Raw genomic sequence first — 19175 nt, 5'->3', positions numbered from 1 at the left:
AACTCTAAGGCAGACGTCAGTAGGTAATAATGTTTTACTTGATTTCTGTATAACAGCTAAGTTGTCATATGGGTAATATTGCAAATGCACCTTTTAAAAAAGTGTAGGCTGAGCAAAGATTGTTGCTAAAACTGATGCAATCCTATGGTAAAAGTGTATAAAGTAATTAATGTAGATGTCCTGGAGTTCATCTCATTTACAGCAAATCTGAATATCCTCTGAGTTTCATTTTGACTTGTTTTGCAAAATAAAATCACTTGTAAAACTCTTAAAATATTTGGCATTATTCAGTAACTATGCCATATCACCATTTGAGCCAGCCTTTGTACTGGACACTTCTGTGGTCCTGTTTTTAAAGAAATTCCTTGCATTCTTTAATCAATAGGGAAGTGAAGATTGCAGGTTGGTTTGAGTCAGTTTATTCATCATTCACAAAGGGAAGAGCAGACCATTGAACCTTATACTTCTGCACTTAGCACTGGGTAGAAGATACTAGGAATCAATGTTGTTATTAAAGTGCTAAGCACTGTACATGATCACATGGTAAAAGCCAAGCTTTTCTGTCCTTTCTAAAAACTGAATGCAATGCTTATTATGAAATGTGACCAATCGATAGCATTGAAGACTGAAATGCTTCATTTATTAGAACTGGTATAGTATGTGCAAAGTATAGGCAGTGCAAGTTTCACTTGTGCTTCTCTGCCACTGTACCTGATACCTGATCATCACTGAGAGTGAGTCTAGATCATTATCAGTGCTGCCCATTCAGTCCTTGTTCTCTTAGGCTGCCAGCTGATGCAATTTGTGATCCAAACAACTGACCACTAGGAAGTGGACTAAGTCATTTCACATACTTCAGAATTTTTCAACTTGTCTTTAGTTGAATCAGTGAGCAAGAACCGAAAGGCTCCTATGCAATTAAACTAATCCCATGAACCATCCAAAACATATACACGTGAGCATTTTCTACAGTCTCAGAGATGAGTTCTGGGTAAAGAATATTCAGATGGATAGGACAGTCCAACCACTTCTCAAAAATATCTACCTCAAGACTGGCTACCGGGGCAAATTTGCAGCCACCTGCCCTTGGAGAGTGACCGATGACCTCTGCCACAGAACTGCATGTTGCTAAAAGTCTGTTGTAGAATTTTACATTTGGGATCCTACATTTAATCTTTAATACACTCATCACCTGTATTCATAATTAAAAAGCACAAATTCAATCTGATAGGACCATGTTTTCCTGAGCATTCACAATTTATGCTATTTTCCATAGACAGTACTTGATATATCTCCAGGAGAACAACTTGTGGTCACTCTGCAGCTTTTGTTATTGAGGAAGGACTTGAGTGACATGATGGCGGAAGATAGCACTCTAGGGATGGTGAGGCGTGTATTCACCCTGATCTTTACTAGCATGGGATTCCATTGCAAAGGGTCTGCCAGTGAGAATGTCTGGCCTCTGACAGTTTCATCCTCTGCTTCATCAGCCATTACGTTCCCGTGATTACAACTGTTTTAGTGGATCACACAGAGCAAGAGAGAGCTCCACCCACTGAGAACTTTAAAGATTTGGTACCAATATACCACTGCAGCTGAAGCCAGTGCAGAGCACCAGGGTTGTGTGCAACTCATATGGTTGTCAGGATCAGACCCAAATGAAGGGTCAGATTCTGCCCTCATTATTCCCATGCAATCCTATTGAAGGAAATGGAATTGGAATGGCATGGGTGCAAATGAGGATCTAATCTTGCCCAGACTATTTTCACTTCTTCTCTTGGCCAGTGTTGGGAAGTTTGGTGGCACACAAAAGAAATGGGTTAACATTAACCGAACCTTCTTGAACCCCAAATATAGGTTCATTTGAGAGATGTGCAAAAATTTGGATCTATTCTTATTTTATTTGGACTTTTCTTGTCCCTCAAAAAAAGAGAAGCAAATCTAAACTAAAACAGTGGAATTTTCAAAAGCACTCAAAAATGGCCTCCCTCTGCTCCCATTAAAGTTAAAATTTTCTGTTGACTTCAGTGGGAACAGAATCAAACCAATGCTGAGCTCTTCTGAAAATCTCACTTAACATGTTCCTAATCATTCAAGTGGTGATGCCAAAATTGTTATAACTTTTCCTTTGACAAAGATCTCTTAGAATGACACGCTCAAAAATCTTAGTGGAAATTGAAGGATGCCGTCAATAATATTAACAATGAAAATTAAAGTTAATTTAATAATTGGATTGTGTACATAGGGTACATGTTTACTTATAGCTGGCATGCATTTTCCTCTCAGCCAAAACTGTTGGAGTGTCAGTCCTGCTCCATTTCTGCATGTGGGAGAGAATGCCTTGTGCTTGTACCTCCCCTTTTCCCCTGAATCTCAAACTCACAGAGGTTTCATAGAGTTGGTACATTTTATTTCATCAGCTGGAAACAACCACTGTCGCACGTATATGTCTATTTAACGACCACACATGACAATTCTTACTCATGTGAGTAGTTACATTTAAGCCAGTGTGGCTACTCACATGAATAACAGTTGCAGTTTGGTCCAAGGGTAACATGATCAGCATCTGCTGACTACCCAATTTCATACAATTCAACTGTCTCTCTTTATTTTTAGGTGAAATATTTGTTTTGTTCCCAAAAAAGTTCTCCCAATGAAATGGAGTGAAAATATGTGTTCCAGTTCCCCCACCCCAAACTGTAGATTCTGAATGTTGGCCAGTATGTGGCCAAAAGGTAAAAACTAACCAAGTTTAAAGCAAACAAACTCTAAAAATATTTTAAAATAAATGTGGCACTGTGGCTTTAAGAGATCCACCTTAAGCAAGCTCCCCCCCCCAACCCTTTTTGGCCTGAGTGGACTACGTCACTGGGGATGCAGGGATCAGATAAATCTGCAGCTGGAGCAACAGGAAAGCCACAAGAGTACCAGAGGACATCTGCAGAGCTACTCTCAGGTAGAAGTGACCAGCATGACTCTATCTAAGCATTGCCAACTGTCTAGCTACACTAATTCTTTTCCTAGTAACCAAGGGCTTTTCCTTACTACTTTGCATTTACTGCATGTTGTTTCTATCTCTTGCTGATAGTTTTCTTCCCTTTCCTCTCAGAATGGAGCATGCTAATTTTATTTACTGAAGTGGCTGTCATGTTGTTTGCATTTCATGCTTGTGCCTGTTGGGGTATTTAATCAGTCTGATGTGCTAGCTGGGATTTACTTCAGACCATTTGTTCACTAATCACATAGTATCAGCTGTTCGTTTTTTTTTCCCCCCTCTCCAAAGCACACGGGTCACCCAGTATTCAACAGAGGCTGTTAGCAGCCAGCACATCATTCCTCTCTCCCTCCCTCCTCTCTTCCCCCCCCCCCAACAAACCAAAAACTACTTTTAAGCCTCATTCTACATTTATCATTTTATTTTTCTAATTAGTTGTATGCTAGGGGATGTGTTTGTGATGCACTTGGAATAATCCATTTGTATTTGCCAAACTATCTTATTTTTAAAATTGAGCCAAAAATTGCTTCTGAGCTAGTCTCAGAAAATGTTTTTAAACCTATATTCTACAGCTAACTAGCAAAATATATTCTATTATTTGTTAATATGACCCATCATCAGATTTTGTTCATGAAAGCAATAAACTGATGAACATTAATTTTAATTGTATTAACAAAAATCTGTAGTCTTTTTTGTCCCCTTTTTTGTGGTGCCAATTCTAGTTTAAAAGTCAATTTGTTTTAAAGCATCACTCCAGCAGCAGCATAATTTCTATACATCCCTCTGTGAAGACCTGCAGCATTTAAATAATGTAACTTCTATATTGCATGATATTCATAGGTAAAATGCTATAGGTATGTGAATTAAAGCTGGATGTACATACTGAGAACCCATGATCCAAACTGATAGTACTATTTCAAACCTTTTTCTAATGCTAAAGGATGCAAGAATATAAATAGACATGCTGATTATGCATACGTAGTTTCTCTGTGATACACATCTGCTCTTTTCATGTTATTTGAGGCATTAGATCTAACAAAGCTTGTAGCTCCAATTAATAAAGGATTTATGCTGGCATCAAGTAGAAATGCATTACAATGTCATAACACTAACAAGGCTGAATTTAACAATCCCAAACTGCTGACCATTTAAGCAACAGCGGCTGGACGTTATTATGAGGAAAGCCTTACAGTTTCTAACTGCTTTCCTTCTGCAAAAAAACCCCCAAACCCTCAGAAATAACGCTGGAATTGGAACAGCATAGAAAAACGTAAGGTGAAAACTCCAGCTCTGCCCAGAGATTGGCTATGGTCCACCCTAGCCAATGCAAGGACGTTGCCATATGCACAAGTAGTATATATAATTTGTAAATGAGCTGTGTATAAAGAGGGTTGCCATGTATTTTTATAAAATATCCTTAGACATTAACATTTTTTCTTTATTGGTAGACATTACCAAAAAACAAAAAGCCTTTGGTGTTGGGCATGTAAAAGCTGGTGAGCAAGTTGTTCGAATGTTGGTCTGAATTGATCATTTTGGGATCCAACCATCAAAATAAAATTCTTTCAGTTTATCCGCCTCTGAAAGGTGCAATAGTTTACAGGCCTCATATCGCCACATCATAGTGCAATACATTATGAATGATATATTCATTTGCAATCAATGGATTATACTCTTCCTAGATATAAGACCAATCTTGTTATGGCTCAGGTGCCCTTGACTCTTTGTTTTGAAAACCATGGGAGTAGATGGTGCTCAAACTCAGGGTTTGGTCCCATATTCTCATTTTATGAGAGTGTTTAGAGTAAATCCTAGTAAAACATTTTATAAAAGAGACAATTTTTTCTTAGTACTGTAGCATTTGGTAGAGTGAAGATTTTACTGCTTCCTGGTTTTGGAAGGCCAGGAAGGCCAGGTAGTTAGCTCTTCATGTAGCATTTCCACTTCAAGAGTCTCCCAAAACAAGGAAGTATCCAGAGGCCTAGAAATTAAAACTAAGAACCATCCAAGGTGTGTTTGAATGTGAAGTAAGCTTTGTGTCCTGGGTCTACTAGTGGATTGCAGTTCACATCACATCACAAATGGCCATCACAGCTGGCATAAATTGTCAGCTTGATGGCAGTCTCAATACAGAAGTTGAGTGACTTAACTACCCACTCTTACCTATAATAGTGGGTCATCTGGGTAAGGAACAAGGCATATGGGTGGGGCTATGTGGGTAGACTCACATGACTGCTGCCCACATGGTACACATTCGCTGGATAAGTAAGAGACCCCAGGACTGTCAGTCTGACACTTCTCATGAAGTGTGTGTTTGTTTGTTTATTTTTAAAACTCCTCTGGATCTCCAAGGAGGTTCTGATTTTTATCTTTATTCTTATGATGAAGTTTGAATCAGTTATTTTATTTGGACCGGTTTTCACTTCCCTTAATTTTGAGGCCCGAATTATAAACACTTTAATCTTACACATTTGATTATCTAGCATTATATAGGCAAACCTCAGCATTATAGAAGTTCAGGGGACTTTAAGGGTGTCTAAACTCCATAGGCCTAATGCTAAGATCCATTGAGGTTCCTGAACCCCACTTAGGAGTTTAGCCTGAAATACCACTCCTACAGGATCTGATTTGCACTAACTGCAGCCATGGGAAACATAACTAACCTTTGTTTAAACCAAAGATTTGGAATATCTGGGATTACCGTAACAGAACATCATACTTAAAAAGGCATATTAGTATATTGGATTGATTTCCCCCAAAAAGATGTGTTGGTGAGTGCAACTAACCTAATCACTTGCTTTAATGATTGGATGTGTTAAATATTATTGGCATTTTAGAGACTAACAGATTTATTTGAGCCTAAGCTTTCGTGAGCTACAGCTCACTTCATCCGATGAAGTGAGCTGTAGTTCATGAAAGCTTAGGCTCAAATAAATTCGTTAGTCTCTAAGGTGCCACAAGTACTCCTTTCTTTTTGCAGATACAGACTAACACGGCTGCTCTCTGAAACCTGTTAAATATTATTGTCCCCATTTGACAGATTGTACTGAGGCAAAGAGATATTGAAGATTTAACTTGAAGAAGGAAATTTCATTCAGTTTACCAAGGGGATTGTTATTAAAATAGAAACAGTAGCTTCTCTGAAGCCCAGGTGGTACATTATCTTAAGCAGACCACGTGAAAGCTCACTGAGGCCATGATCTTTCAAACTGCTCCATGTACACTATCTTCTGCATATGCATAGAGCTCATTGCAGGATCAGAGCTTTAAATCAAGTGTCAACCAACCTACCTCTGATGTAAATATCTTGGAGATTCTTAATCTTATAGATTAGTTGTTTTCAAGCTTGTTTCTGGTGACCCAGTTGAAGAAAATTGTTCATGCCCGCAACCCAATGGAACTGGGGAGGAGGGACTTGGGGTGTGTGAGCAGCTTAGGGGTGGGGGAGGGGGTTGGGATGTGGGAGGAGGTTAGGGCTCTGGGATGGGGGTGCAGGCTCTGGGGTGGGGCCAGAGATGAGGCGTTTGGGGTGCAGAAGGGGGCTCTGGGTTTGGGGGGGTCAGGACTGGGGCAGGGGATTGGGAGGTAGAGTTGGGACGTGGGCTTACCTTGCGTGGCTCCTGGTCAGCAGTGCAGCAGGGCTGCTAAGCCAGGCTTCCTGCCTGTCCTGGCACCACGGACAGCGCTGCGCCCTGGAAATGGTCAGCAGCAGGTCCGGCTCCTAGGTGGAGGCGTGCAAGTGGCTCCGTGCAGCTCTCACCCACAGGCGCCACCCGCCAGCTCCCATTGGCCAGGAACCAGCCAATGGGAGTGTGGAGCCAGTGCTCGGGGAGGGGGCAGCGCATGGAACCCCGTGGCTCCCCACCTAAGAGCCAGACCTGCTGTTGGCCGCTTCTGGGGTGCAGCACGGTGTCGGAACAAGTAGGGACTAGCCTGCCTTAGCCAGGCAGCATCGCAGATATGACTTTTAACGGCCCGGTTGGCGGTGATGACCAGAGTTGCCATGATCCAGTGCCTTAGATTCCACGACCCAGTACTGGGTTGCAACCAACAGTTTGAAAACCACTGTTATAGATGTTACAATTTTGTTATCACAGTAATATTCAGGGTACTAATTCACTACTGCATATAAAATATGCAAGCCCGTTAGCAAGAATTTTTAATGAATCTGTAAACTCAGGGGTTGTACCGTATGACTGGAGAATTGCTAACATAGTTCCTCTTTTTAAGAAAGGTAACAAAAGCGATCCGGGTAGCTTCAGGCCTGTTAGTTTGACATCTGTAGTATGCAAGGTCTTGGAAAATTTTTGAAGGAGAAAGCAGTTAAGGGCATTGAGGTCGATGGTAATTGGGACAAAATACAACATGTCTTTACAAAAGGTAGATCTTGTCAAACCAACCTGTTCTCCTTCTTTGAGAAGGTAACAGATTTTTTTTAGACAAAGGGAATGCAGTAGATCTAATTTACCTCGATTTCAGAAAGGCATTTGATACGGTTCCACATAGAGAATTATTAGCTAAATTGGAAAAGATGGGGGTCAATATGAAAATTGAAAGGTAGATAAGGAACTGGTTAAAGGGGAGACTACAGCGGGTCACATTGAAAAGTGAACTGTCAGATTGGAAGGAGGTTACTAGTGGAGTTCCTCAGGGATCGGTTTTGGGACCAATCTTATTTAATCTTTTTATTGCTGACCTTGGCACAAAAGCGGGAATGTGCTAATAAAGTTTGTGGATGACACAAAGCTGGGAGGTATTGCCAAAACAGAGAAGGACTAGGATATTGTACAGGAAGATTTGGATGACCTTGTAAACTGGAGTAATAGTAATAGGATGAAATTTAATAGTGAAAAGTGCAAGGTTATGTATTTAGGGATTAATAACAAGAATTTCTGTTATAAACTGGGGACGCATTACTTGGAAGTAACAGAGGAAGAGAAGGACCTCGGTGTATTGGTCGATCACAGGATGACTATGAGCCGCCAATGTGATATGGCCATTAAAAAAGCTAATGTGGTCTTGGGATGCATCAGGCAAGGTATTTCCAGTAGAGATAAGGAGGTGTTAGTACCGTTATACAAGGCATTGGTGAGACCTCATCTGGAATACTGTGCTCAGTTCTGGTCTCCCATGTTTAAGAAGGATGAATTAAAACTGGAACAGGTACAGAAAAGGGCTACTAGGATGATCCGAGGAATGGAAAACCTGCCTTATGAAAGGAGACTCAATGAGCTTGGCTTGTTTAGCCTAACTAAAAGAAGTCTGAGAAGAGATATGATTGCTTTCTATGAATATATCAGCGGGATAAATACCATGGAGGGAGAAGAATTTATTTAAGTTCAGTACCAATGTGGACACAAGAACAAATGGATATAAACTGGCCATCAGGAAGTTTAGACTTGAAATTAGGCTAAGGTTTCTAACCATCAGAGGAGTGAAGTTCTGGCACAGCCTTCCAAGGGAAGCAGTGGGGGCAAATGACATATCTGGCTTCAAGACAAAGCTTGATAAGTCTTGTAGGTAGAAGTCACCTACTACAGGACAGGCCCAACAAAGAAAATAACAGAACATCAATACCCATCACCTTCAGCCCCCAACTAAAACCTCTCCAACGCATCATCAAGGATCTACAACCTATCCTGAAGGACGACCCATCACTCTCACAGATCTTGGGAGACCGGCCAGTCCTTGCTTACAGACAGCCCCCCAACCTGAAGCAAATACTCTCTAGCAACCACACACCACACAACAGAACCACCAACCCAGGAACCTATCCTTGCAACAAAGCCAGTAGCCAACTGTGTCCACATATCTATTCAGGGGACACCATCATAGGGCCTAATCACATCAGCCACACTATCAGAGGCTCGTTCACCTGCACATCTACCAATGTGATATATGCCATCATGTGCCAGCAATGTTCCTCTGCCATGTACATTGGCCAAACTGGACAGTCTCTACGTAAAAGAATGAATGGACACAAATCAGACGTCAAGAATTGTAACATTAAAAAACCAGTCGGAGAACACTTCAGTCTCTCTGGTCACTCGATTACAGACCTAAGAGTGGCAATTCTTCAACAAAAAAAACTTCAAAAACAGACTCCAACGAGAGACTGCTGAATTTGGAATTAATTTGCAAACTGGATAATTAATTTGCAAACAATTAACTTAGGCTTGAATAGAGATTGGGAGTGGATGGGTCATTACACAACGTAAAACTATTTCCCCATGTTTATTCCCCCCCCCCCCCCCACTGTTCCTCAGACGTTCTTGTCAACTGCTGAAAATGGCCCACCTTGATTATCACTACAAAAGGTTTTCTTCCCCCTCTCTCCGCCCCGCCCCACTCTCCTGCTGGTAATAGCTCATCTTAAGTGATCACTCTCCTTACAGTGTGTATGGTAAACCTATTGTTTCATGTTCTCTGTGCACATAAGTCTCCCCACTGTATTTTCCACCGAATGCATCCGATGAAGTGAGCTGTAGCTCACGAAAGCTTATGCTCAAATAAATTTGTTAGTCTCTAAGGTGCTACAAGTACTCCGTTTCTTTTTGTTTCATAAACTGTAACACTGATTTAATGATTTTAATTCCTTTTCCACAGCAGTATCTATTTTAGTGAGTCAGTGACTCTGTGGTCCATGAGAGGATCTCTCTCATATAGTGGTCCACAGAATGGAAAATGTTGAACTATAGTAGTGAGATACTAAGTTACTGTGTACTTGGTCTAGTTCTACATTAACATTACCTTGATCTCATTCACACAAGTGGAATTGTAACAGCTAGAGATGGAAGAGACCTAGTATGTTATCTGCTTCAGACATGGGTGCCAAGTTTGTATAATTTTTGCTGGTGCCCAGAATGGGTCCAAGAAGAGCCAGGACTGACCAGGACAATTGCCCCGGGCCGCGCACTTTGGGGGGCCCTGCGCTTCAGGGGGATGCAGGGTCTAGGGTGGCCTGAGGGGGGGCCTGGCGCTGGCAGCAGAAAGCAACCCGGCCCCAGCCCGCCCCTCTCCACCGGCTCCTGGCATCACTCGGTGGAGGGTGTGGAAGCTGGAAAGAGATGAGGCAGGGGTAGAGGTTTGGGGAAGGGGTGGAAGGGGGGCAGAGCAGTGGTGGGGCAGAGCAGGGCAGGTCAGCACCAGGCCCCCCACTGCTGCTGTGCCAGGACCCCTGCTAACCCCCCAGGCTGCCCTGGACCCCATATACCTTGAAGCATGGGGCCCCCCAAAGCTCGGAGCCTGGGGCTTTGCCCCGGTCCATCTTATGGACAGAACAGCTCTGATTAAATATAACATTGGTGCAGCCATGCACCACGGGCCCATATAAATTGCCGTCTATGGCTTCATACCTCTCCATATTACATGAAACACACTGCAACTGATCTTTCTTTGAAGCTCTTCCGCTACATGTTCTGAAACTTGCCACAAATTCACAGGAGGGAAAGGAGGAGAAGACCATAAAGTCTCACTCTTTTTTATCACTATTCTAATAAATTAGGGCTTTAAAGTATTTGACCATTTTTTCCATAATTTGACAATATTTGGTCAACTGACCAGTCTATATTATTTTTGTACCATATATATATGTTACAAAAATAATATAAAGCCCGGAGTGGAAAACAGGGTTGGATTTCTCCATAATTGCCCTAATCTGTACACCTACCTGAAACTTTGGTACAGACCACTGTTGGAGAAAGGATACTGGCCAAGATGGACCATAGTCTGACCCAGTATGCAGCTTTTATGATCATATATTACACACAGCAATATATTTTGGGCCCTTTGCAGCATGTTTTGAAGGTATCTGTCTTGCATTTGGGTTGGAGTAAATTCTATTATTGGAGTATTATCTATTATCAGTGATAACTCAGGGCAGCATTTGGACCTTTTGGTAGGAAATACAGAGGTGTGATTTAAGCCAACTCATTGCCAGTACACGATTAATCTCTGTTGTACAAATTGCTCTTCTGACAAACTGCCAAAATAAGCCTCAACATGAATACTTTCCTTCTTTATTTCCTCCTGGCTTTAAATCTTTCCCCAAGAAATACTAAATAGGGCAGTGGTGGTGTTTTGCTCTCTCTAACCTCTCTACTGCATTTAGAATTTCAGTTGTAGCAATAGTGCCACTTACAGACTGACCTCCCATCAACACTTTTAACTGATATCGGCTCATTATGTACCTTTGATTGTCTCAAGTTTATCTGAGGAAATCTAAATTTTTGTTTTTCACCAAAACACCAATAGGGATTACTTCATCCATTGATCTGGGATGACAAGAAAGAACTATGTAGCTTCTTAGGAGGTGCAGCAAATGAAGAACATGTTGTGCTTATTTGAAATTAAAGGGGAATATAGATAAACAGAATGCAATTACTCAAGTTGGAATACAGCCAGAATTTTGGAAATAACCTGTAGAAAGTGCTATGGTATCTCTCTTCTTCAATGACCTGGACTAATTAAGTTCTCAATTTTCATGTTTCATTTGAAAGACAGTACCTGCAGCTGCATGGGTTCAGTAGTTTCTCCAAGGGAAGACTGCCCCCTCTAACACCACGGTCCCCTATACTGTATTACACTGTAGTGTCAACACTAAGTAATTAGCCCAAGTGAGAGAGTAGCTGTTTTAAACTTTATGACCTTCTCATCCATAACTGATGGTGTTAACAAATGAATTGTTTTAGCATCAACAAGTGAGCCCTGCAGTGAGGTGGGGCTTAAATAAGCTGGTGTCGCATTTTACAGAGACTTTGGGCATGTCTACACTGCACAGTAAGCCCAAGTCTGTGGGACCTGGGCTTGTAGACAGTGTCTCCAAGCATGTGCTGGAGTGTCCACACTACATTGTAAACCTGGGTTTACAGTTGGTGGACCCAGGTCTCACAGCCATGCTAACGTGTCCATACTGGACTATGAAAACCTTCTGACTCTGGTTTGCTGCTTGATCTGCATCCCCACTGCAAAATGACAGTGCTTGGACCCAAGTCACAGTGGGATCTACTTCCCGCAGCAGGGTCCTAGGATCTGAGTTCTGGCTGACCCATGTTAGACCCATGTGTGGATGGAAGTGGGGCGTGGGCTCAAACCTGAGTCAGAACTTGGGTTTTGTGTGCAGTGCAGACATACCCTTGGAGTCTAGCCATAGTAATGAATAGGCAGGTACAAACTGTGAGTCTCTCATAAATCTGATCTTCCCCTTGAAGCCATGTCCAATTTGGTGCTGTGTTGATTTTAATTACATTGGTATTGTGAGTTGGTTGTTTTGGGCAACCAACCCAAAAACAGTCTTTCAAAAACAGACTCCAACGAGAAACAGCAGAACTGGACACCATTAAATTAGGCCTGAATAAAGACTGGGAGTCATTACACTAACTAAAAACTATTTCCCCATGCTAATTTTCCCCCTACTGTTACTCACATCTTCTTGTCAACTGTTTGAAATGGGCCATCCTAATTATCACTACAAAAGTTTTTTTTTCTCCTTCTGATAATAGCCCACCTTAATCAATTGGTTTTGTTTAGAGTTGGTATGGCAACCCCCATTTTTTCATATTATCTATCTATCTTCCTACTGTATTTTCTACTGCATGCATCTGATGAAGTGGGCTTTAGCCCACGAAAGCTTATGCTCAAATAAATTTGTTAGTCTCTAAGTACTCCTCGTTCTTTCTGCTGATACAGACTAACACAACTACCAGTCTGAAACCTACACCACATAGAGGTTGAGAGATGTAGTTTAATAATGTTTGCATAGTGGCTTAATATCTTCTGACTTGCTAGAGAGCAAAATATTTTTTTCTTTAAAATGTTCAATTTACTAAGAAATGGAGACAAATTATCAAACCTTCCAAAAATAAACTAGAAAACAGTGCTGTGTCCAAGTGTATTGTCTTTAGCTACTCTTTTTTCTTAATTGACAATTCTTAAATTTGTTACTGTTTGACAGTAACATGATCAAAATGCTTTAGCTGCAGAGATCTTTTCTAAATCAAAGGTGACTTTATGAAAAACAATAAAAAGCCATGTCTGTTTCATGATAACAGAATAAATTATATTTTTCCCTAGAAGAAGTAAAGGCTGTAGAAACAAGGGGCAACCATCTTTTCATGAATTGGTGGGTGTATGGGGCAGTTATTTTTCCAGTGCTGCGGCAAATTTTCCAGTTTACCAGGTCAATGCAGAGAGAGAGGAGCAATTCATATAGTTGCTTCCCAATTCATATAGTTGGGATATAAGGAAACGGTCAGTATAAAACGAACTTGATTTGTAGTGCATGAAATCTCAGAATGAAGTAAATATGAATGTATGCTCTATGGAGCAACAGTTATAAGTGTCTTTGGAAAGTAAAAGTCTTGCAGTTGTTAGCAGGGTATTAATGTTCGGACTTCTAGTGAATCCTAAATTGGATACTGGGGTTGCTGTTGGTAGTGGGTTTTTGTTTAATGTATATATAATATCCCCCCTAAAGTAGTTCTGAGCATGAAGACTGACTTGGGGAGCCTAGAAAGATCTGCTAACCTCCCAGGAGGCTATATTAGATCTGTGAGTCATGGAGTCCTTGCATAGTAAGTGTTTGGTTACAAGCCTTTTATGGGCCACAACTCAGCTGGGATATCAGTATCTGTATTATAGCTCCTATCTATTCTTAGGTGGCACTTCAGCAGGACTGAGCAGGCAAGGCAACAAAGAAGCAATTATTGTGTTCTCAATATTTGTAAATGTTGTCTTTTTTTCCTTTATTTTTAAAAACATTTTCTTTTATCCCCCCACCCCCACTCCTTTTCTGTAGAGCCTTTTTGGTGACCTGTGTAAAAGAGTTACAAAATGTCTTACAACGTGACTCTCAATGGACCTGGACCATGGGGTTTCCGACTGCAAGGGGGAAAGGACTTCAACATGCCCTTGACCATATCCAGAGTAAGTGCTAGTGAACAAAAAGCCTTCTTGCATTTGCTTAGGTTAGAAAGTAGCAGCAAAGGAGTTGCTAAATGCACACTCTAACCTCGACAAAATTAAGAGATTGGTCAGTCTGTTTAAATAGAGGCAGAAGTGACTGAAAAAAACAGAGCATTTTAGAAGAACTAAAAATAATAGAATGTTTTCTTTTAGCACATTTAAACTTGCTGATTCAAGGCATAGCTGATAATGCCAAGAAGCGACATCTTAGATGGACTGTATAAGAAAAATGAAGCTGCATCTTTACTCAACAAGAGCAAAAACCTCCTTTTAAATTAATATTTCTGTCATGCTATAAAACAATTTTTTATTTTCCATAATGTTGCTTCTTTGCTGTGGCCAAGGGGCCTTATTTACTTTGTTTGTAATGGGGTTTGGTGATGGAGGGAAGGAAAAAGAAGTGATCATAATAAATCAAATGAAGTTTCCAAAAAACGAGCATGTAACTGCCTATAAATGTGTATAGTTTGGATTTTGTCAGACTTTTTTGTTTTGACATTTTTTCCCCTCCAAGGCTTTTCATCTGTAGTCCATCAAGCTTTCGGACCTGTGACTATTTCTTTTTCTTACTTGGCACAGAATAGTGTAGCCACATTAGCTAATAAGACCAATGTCAAAGATGATTTCAGTAATTCCTGTTTTTGAGAAGAACGTGGTGGTAGGTTTGGGGATTTTGTTGCTTTTTTTTTTTTTAAATCTTAAATTTAAATAAAACTTGCTGAGGTTGGTAATGGGCTTAAAATTACACAGAATGAAGCAGAAGGCTCAATAGTGTTGAAAATATTGTCTTAAATTATACAGGGGCCTTCTATTTGCTGATGAAAAGCAGTGAATGATGTAATAATTAATTACTCAGTGCAATTATTGAGTATAAACAGTCCATTGCTTGCACTTTCACCTCTTTATTTCCTCTAAGAGTAATTTTTAAAGGCAATCCAGGTGCATGCTCTAGTTATCACCTGACCTATTTTACTAGTTTCCTAAAAGGAGAGAGGTGTTACAAAACCTCTCAACACTGAATGCTTTTGAATTTGTAGATGGGAAAGATTTTTCTCTCTAATCAGCAACTAAGCAGTTATTTAACCGTTCTAATTTGGCAGCTGGAAATTTTGCTCCCTATTTGATTTTTGTGAAGTCAGTCTCAATTATTTCAGACTATTTAGATATAGTCACAGAAATGTACAGTCCAAATGTGTTCTGATTCCTTCACAAAATTAGCTGCAGCAGGAGTTCCAGTTTTTGTGGTGGAGGCAAGAGAGGTTACTTATTTAACAAAGTGCTAAAAGAATAACAAACTGATCTGCTCAGATAAATAGGTAGATAGCAAATAAAAGAACTCTTCGGGGTGCTACATACTATCGACACTCATTTGGAAAGCTAAACTTTATCTGATCCTCCAGCATTTGAAGCTTTTAATACAACATTTATTATGTTGACTTTTGGAAACAAAACTGATTATCTTTGCACCAGTCATGAGTCAAAGACTTCAGCAAGCTTTTGAAATTCTGGGAAGCTATCAATTTTAACCTTTACGCAATAAAGCTCTGTCTTATTTGATCTCCCTTGTGTATAGGTATAGTGTGTGTCTCTCTCTGTTCAAGGCTGAGTCTGCATTAATTTCAGGTTGCTAAATTTATATGCTCCTAATCTGATAGGAGGAACCCTTTCTTTATCCTCTCTGCACAGGTGTCATTGTTCTGTACTGTTATTAAAGAAGGCTGCCCTGTTGTCAGCATTACAAAAATATTGTCAGAAAAATAATAATTACTTTTCCAGTTTTAAGCTAATTTTAGTTCCCTAGATAGTGCTGGTCTCCCCTTATCCCACACAAGGTAAGGATGTAGACTGCTTATGGTAGGTTTCAGAGTAGCAGCCGTGTTAGTCTGTATTCGCAAAAAGAAAAGGAGTACTTGTGACACCTTAGAGACTAACAAATTTATTAGAGCATAAGCTTTCGTGAGCTACAGCTCACTTCATCGGATGCATTTGGTGGAAAAAACAGAGGGGAGATTGATATACACACACAGAGAACATGAAACAATGGGTTTATCATACACACTGTAAGGAGAGTGATCACTTAAGATAAGCCATCACCAGCAGCGGGGGGGGGGGGGGGGGAGGAGGAAAACTTTTCATGGTGACAAGCAAGGTAGGCTATTTCCAGCAGTTAACAAGAATATCTGAGGAACAGTGGGGGGTGGGGTGGGGGGGAGAAATAACATGGGGAAATAGTTTTACTTTGTGTAATGACTCATCCATTCCCAGTCTCTATTCAAGCCTAAGTTAATTGTATCCAGTTTGCAAATTAATTCCAATTCAGCAGTCTCTCATTGGAGTCTGTTTTTGAAGCTTTTTTGTTGAAGGATAGCCACTCTTAGGTCTGTAATCGAGTGACCAGAGAGATTGAAGTGTTCTCCAACTGGTTTTTGAATGTTATAATTCTTGACGTCTGATTTGTGTCCATTCATTCTTTTATGTAGAGACTGTCCAGTTTGACCAATGTACATGGCAGAGGGGCATTGCTGGCACATGATGGCATATATCACATTGGTAGATGCGCAGGTGAAGGAGCCTCTGATAGTGTGGCTGATGTGATTAGGCCCTATGATGGTATCCCCTGAATAGATACGTGGACAGAGTTGGCAACGGGCTTTGTTGCAAGGATAGGTTCCTGGGTTGGTGGTTCTGTTGTGTGGTGTGTGGTTACTAGTGAGTATTTGCTTCAGATTGGGGGTCTGTCTGTAAGCAAGGACTGGCCTGTCTCCCAAGATCTGTGAGAGTGATGGGTCGTCCTTCAAGATAGGTTGTAGATCCTTGATGATGCGTTGGAGAGGTTTTAGTTGGGGACTGAAGGTATGCTTATGGTAGATTTGCTAATATCATGTAGACATACTTGTGACATTTTAGTGCCCTTTGTTGTAAGGTCCTAGTTATTTGTAGTGCCTGGAGGCTACCAATCAAGGGCCCCATTTTGCTGACTGAAAAGACAGTTGTTGCCCTAAAGAACTTAAAATCTCAGGCCTGGATCACTGTGAGAGTCCGATTGACTTCAGTGGGATGCTGAAAGCATATAATTTAAGCATGAGTGTAAATCTTAAAATGAGGCCCAAAAAAGTGCTTCAGCTCCCTCTGAACACCCTCAACTGCCAGTGATCTCAACACCTTTGAGCCCTTCATGAGGCTGACTTTCGGTTGCAGTGATGATGTCAAATATGATGTGAGGCTGTTTGAAATCTTGCCCAGTGAAACATTGTTCTTAGTTGGGAATATTATTCTGGAACTGTGTTTTGTATCTAATATAAAATAACAGCAGATCATAGTCTGTTTCTGTACATGAAAATGTACACAGACTTTTTCCTCCTCAGAGAGGGAGATGGGTGGGAATAGGAATGTTTGGAAGCTGTGTTATTTTTTAATTGGAACATTGTGTCCCATAGCTTTTGGTGATAATAGTTTAATAAATCCTGTTTTTTATATAAATATAAATAGATCAAGAGACCCGCATTGTCAGCAATTAATTTGCAGTCATAAGCGAGGCAAGCTGTGAACTCAGTCATCTAGCACATGCAAAAATGTTATCACAGGAATAATATTGTACTTTAAAATTATAAGCCAAGTTCTGTTCTCAGGGAACACAATGCTCCATGAATCTCCAAGTGCTGTCAATGGAGATTACACATGCTTATCTGATAACAGAATTTGACCCATAGAAGCATGTGGTGGGACCGGAACCTCCAACTCTTCCCAAAGCAGCATATGCAAGCATATGCGAGTAGGTAAAGTCCTGAGTTGTATTCCCAGCTCTGCTGCTGGATGTCGTTGGGCTAGTTACTTCACTTGTTTTGTGCCTCCCTTCTGTAAAATGGGAGAAACAAAAACCTTTGTTAAAGGCCTTGGAGATCTCACTGATAAAAAATACTATACAAGAGCTTTTATTATGATTTCTCTTCCTAAGACTAGCATTTACATTTTAAATAGTGGGCAATGAAGGAGAATTGCTCCTTGCCAAAAATAAATGGTCTGATGGCTGGTTTGTTTTTTAACGCGCTCGGAGGCACTATCATTTGCTCCTTTCTGGGAGGTCCAGGTGATCAGATCCCTGCCAAGTCTTCAACAACTTGAGACACAGGAGTCCCAGTCAATCAGCTGAATGACAGGTGAAGACATATCTTGATGTTCCTATGAAATGGAGAATTGTGCCTAATACCCTGTTCTTCATCTAAAAATAAGTGTCTCTGTGGTGTCAGCTTTGGGGTAGGGGCAGAAAGCAAGCATGGACGATTTAAGGTAACCCTGCAGCTTCATACTCCTTGAACTATAGAATGGAGAATTCATTGGCAAATAAAAGAGAAACCTTTGTAGTTTCATGGTTTTTTTTCCATCCCCACTTCACAGCTCCTCACTCCCTCTAGGGCTAACCTTGCCATGCAGCAAGATAGGCAAAGGTCTAGGGTAGCATTTTGCTCTATTACAGATTTCAGTAGATCTGAGTACCTGTCACTCCTGTTGAAATGAATGGGAATTACAGGTGCTCAGCTGTTGCCAATGACCTGATTGTGTGAGCGACTCTGGTCCTTTCTAAATTGACGAGGCCAGCAAAAATCCTAGTGCTGATGTAATCCATTTTCTTCTAAGCCTGCATGTGCTCTTCATTGACTGGTGGTGAGGAGGAGGAGGATGCTCTGAGACAACAATTGCATTGACACATCTAATTCTCTATTCTTCCCTGTGTAAGAAGGGGGCTGTGTAAATTTAAACCTTTTGCTGCTGGTCTGCCATGTTACCTAATAGGCTATCATCATTCCAGTGCTTAGATACCATGGTTGGTGAACGTTATATTAAAAATCTAAGATAGGTAGATTCTCTTCATGTTCCAGTGAAATGTAGAATGCCATCAACAGTCCAGAGAGAAATAAGAGATATTTCACAGAGTATCAGGGTTGGAAGGGACCTCAGGAGGTCATCTAGTCCAACCCCCTGCTCAAAGCAGGACCAATCCCCAATTTTTGCCCCAGATCTCTAAATGGCCTCCTCAAGGATTGAACTCACAACCCTGGGTTTAGCAGGCCAATGCTCAAACCACTGTGCTATCCCTCCCCCCCAAGGCATGTGAATTGGCTTGTATTGAAACCATAGTTTAAATTTGAGTGGAGAGATTTAATCATGCTCTGAGATGAGATATATATATATATATCATTATATAATATATAATTTTACT

At 40.8% G+C, this 19175-nt stretch overlaps 1 protein-coding gene across 2 annotated transcripts in view; it reads left to right on the top strand.

Moving 5' to 3' along the window:
- Positions 1-19175, top strand: part of LDB3 (LIM domain binding 3) — a 200262-nt gene that overhangs the window by 9693 nt on the left and 171394 nt on the right. The window contains exons 1-2 of one of the 2 annotated variants that reach the window (XM_043518916.1): positions 2858-2956; positions 13791-13918. In XM_043518916.1, coding sequence (XP_043374851.1) covers positions 13826-13918 — 93 coding nt within the window. In that variant the 5' untranslated portion in view covers positions 2858-2956; positions 13791-13825. Of the gene's footprint in view, positions 1-2857; positions 2957-13790; positions 13919-19175 lie in introns of those variants that run through there. The other variant, XM_043518915.1, reaches the window with a different exon arrangement.

The sequence above is a fragment of the Dermochelys coriacea genome, chromosome 7, assembly GCF_009764565.3.
Source record: "Dermochelys coriacea isolate rDerCor1 chromosome 7, rDerCor1.pri.v4, whole genome shotgun sequence".
NCBI lineage: Eukaryota > Metazoa > Chordata > Testudines > Dermochelyidae > Dermochelys > Dermochelys coriacea.
The sequence above is the reverse complement of the archived record's forward strand: the minus strand, read 5'-3'. Positions and strand labels throughout refer to the sequence as shown.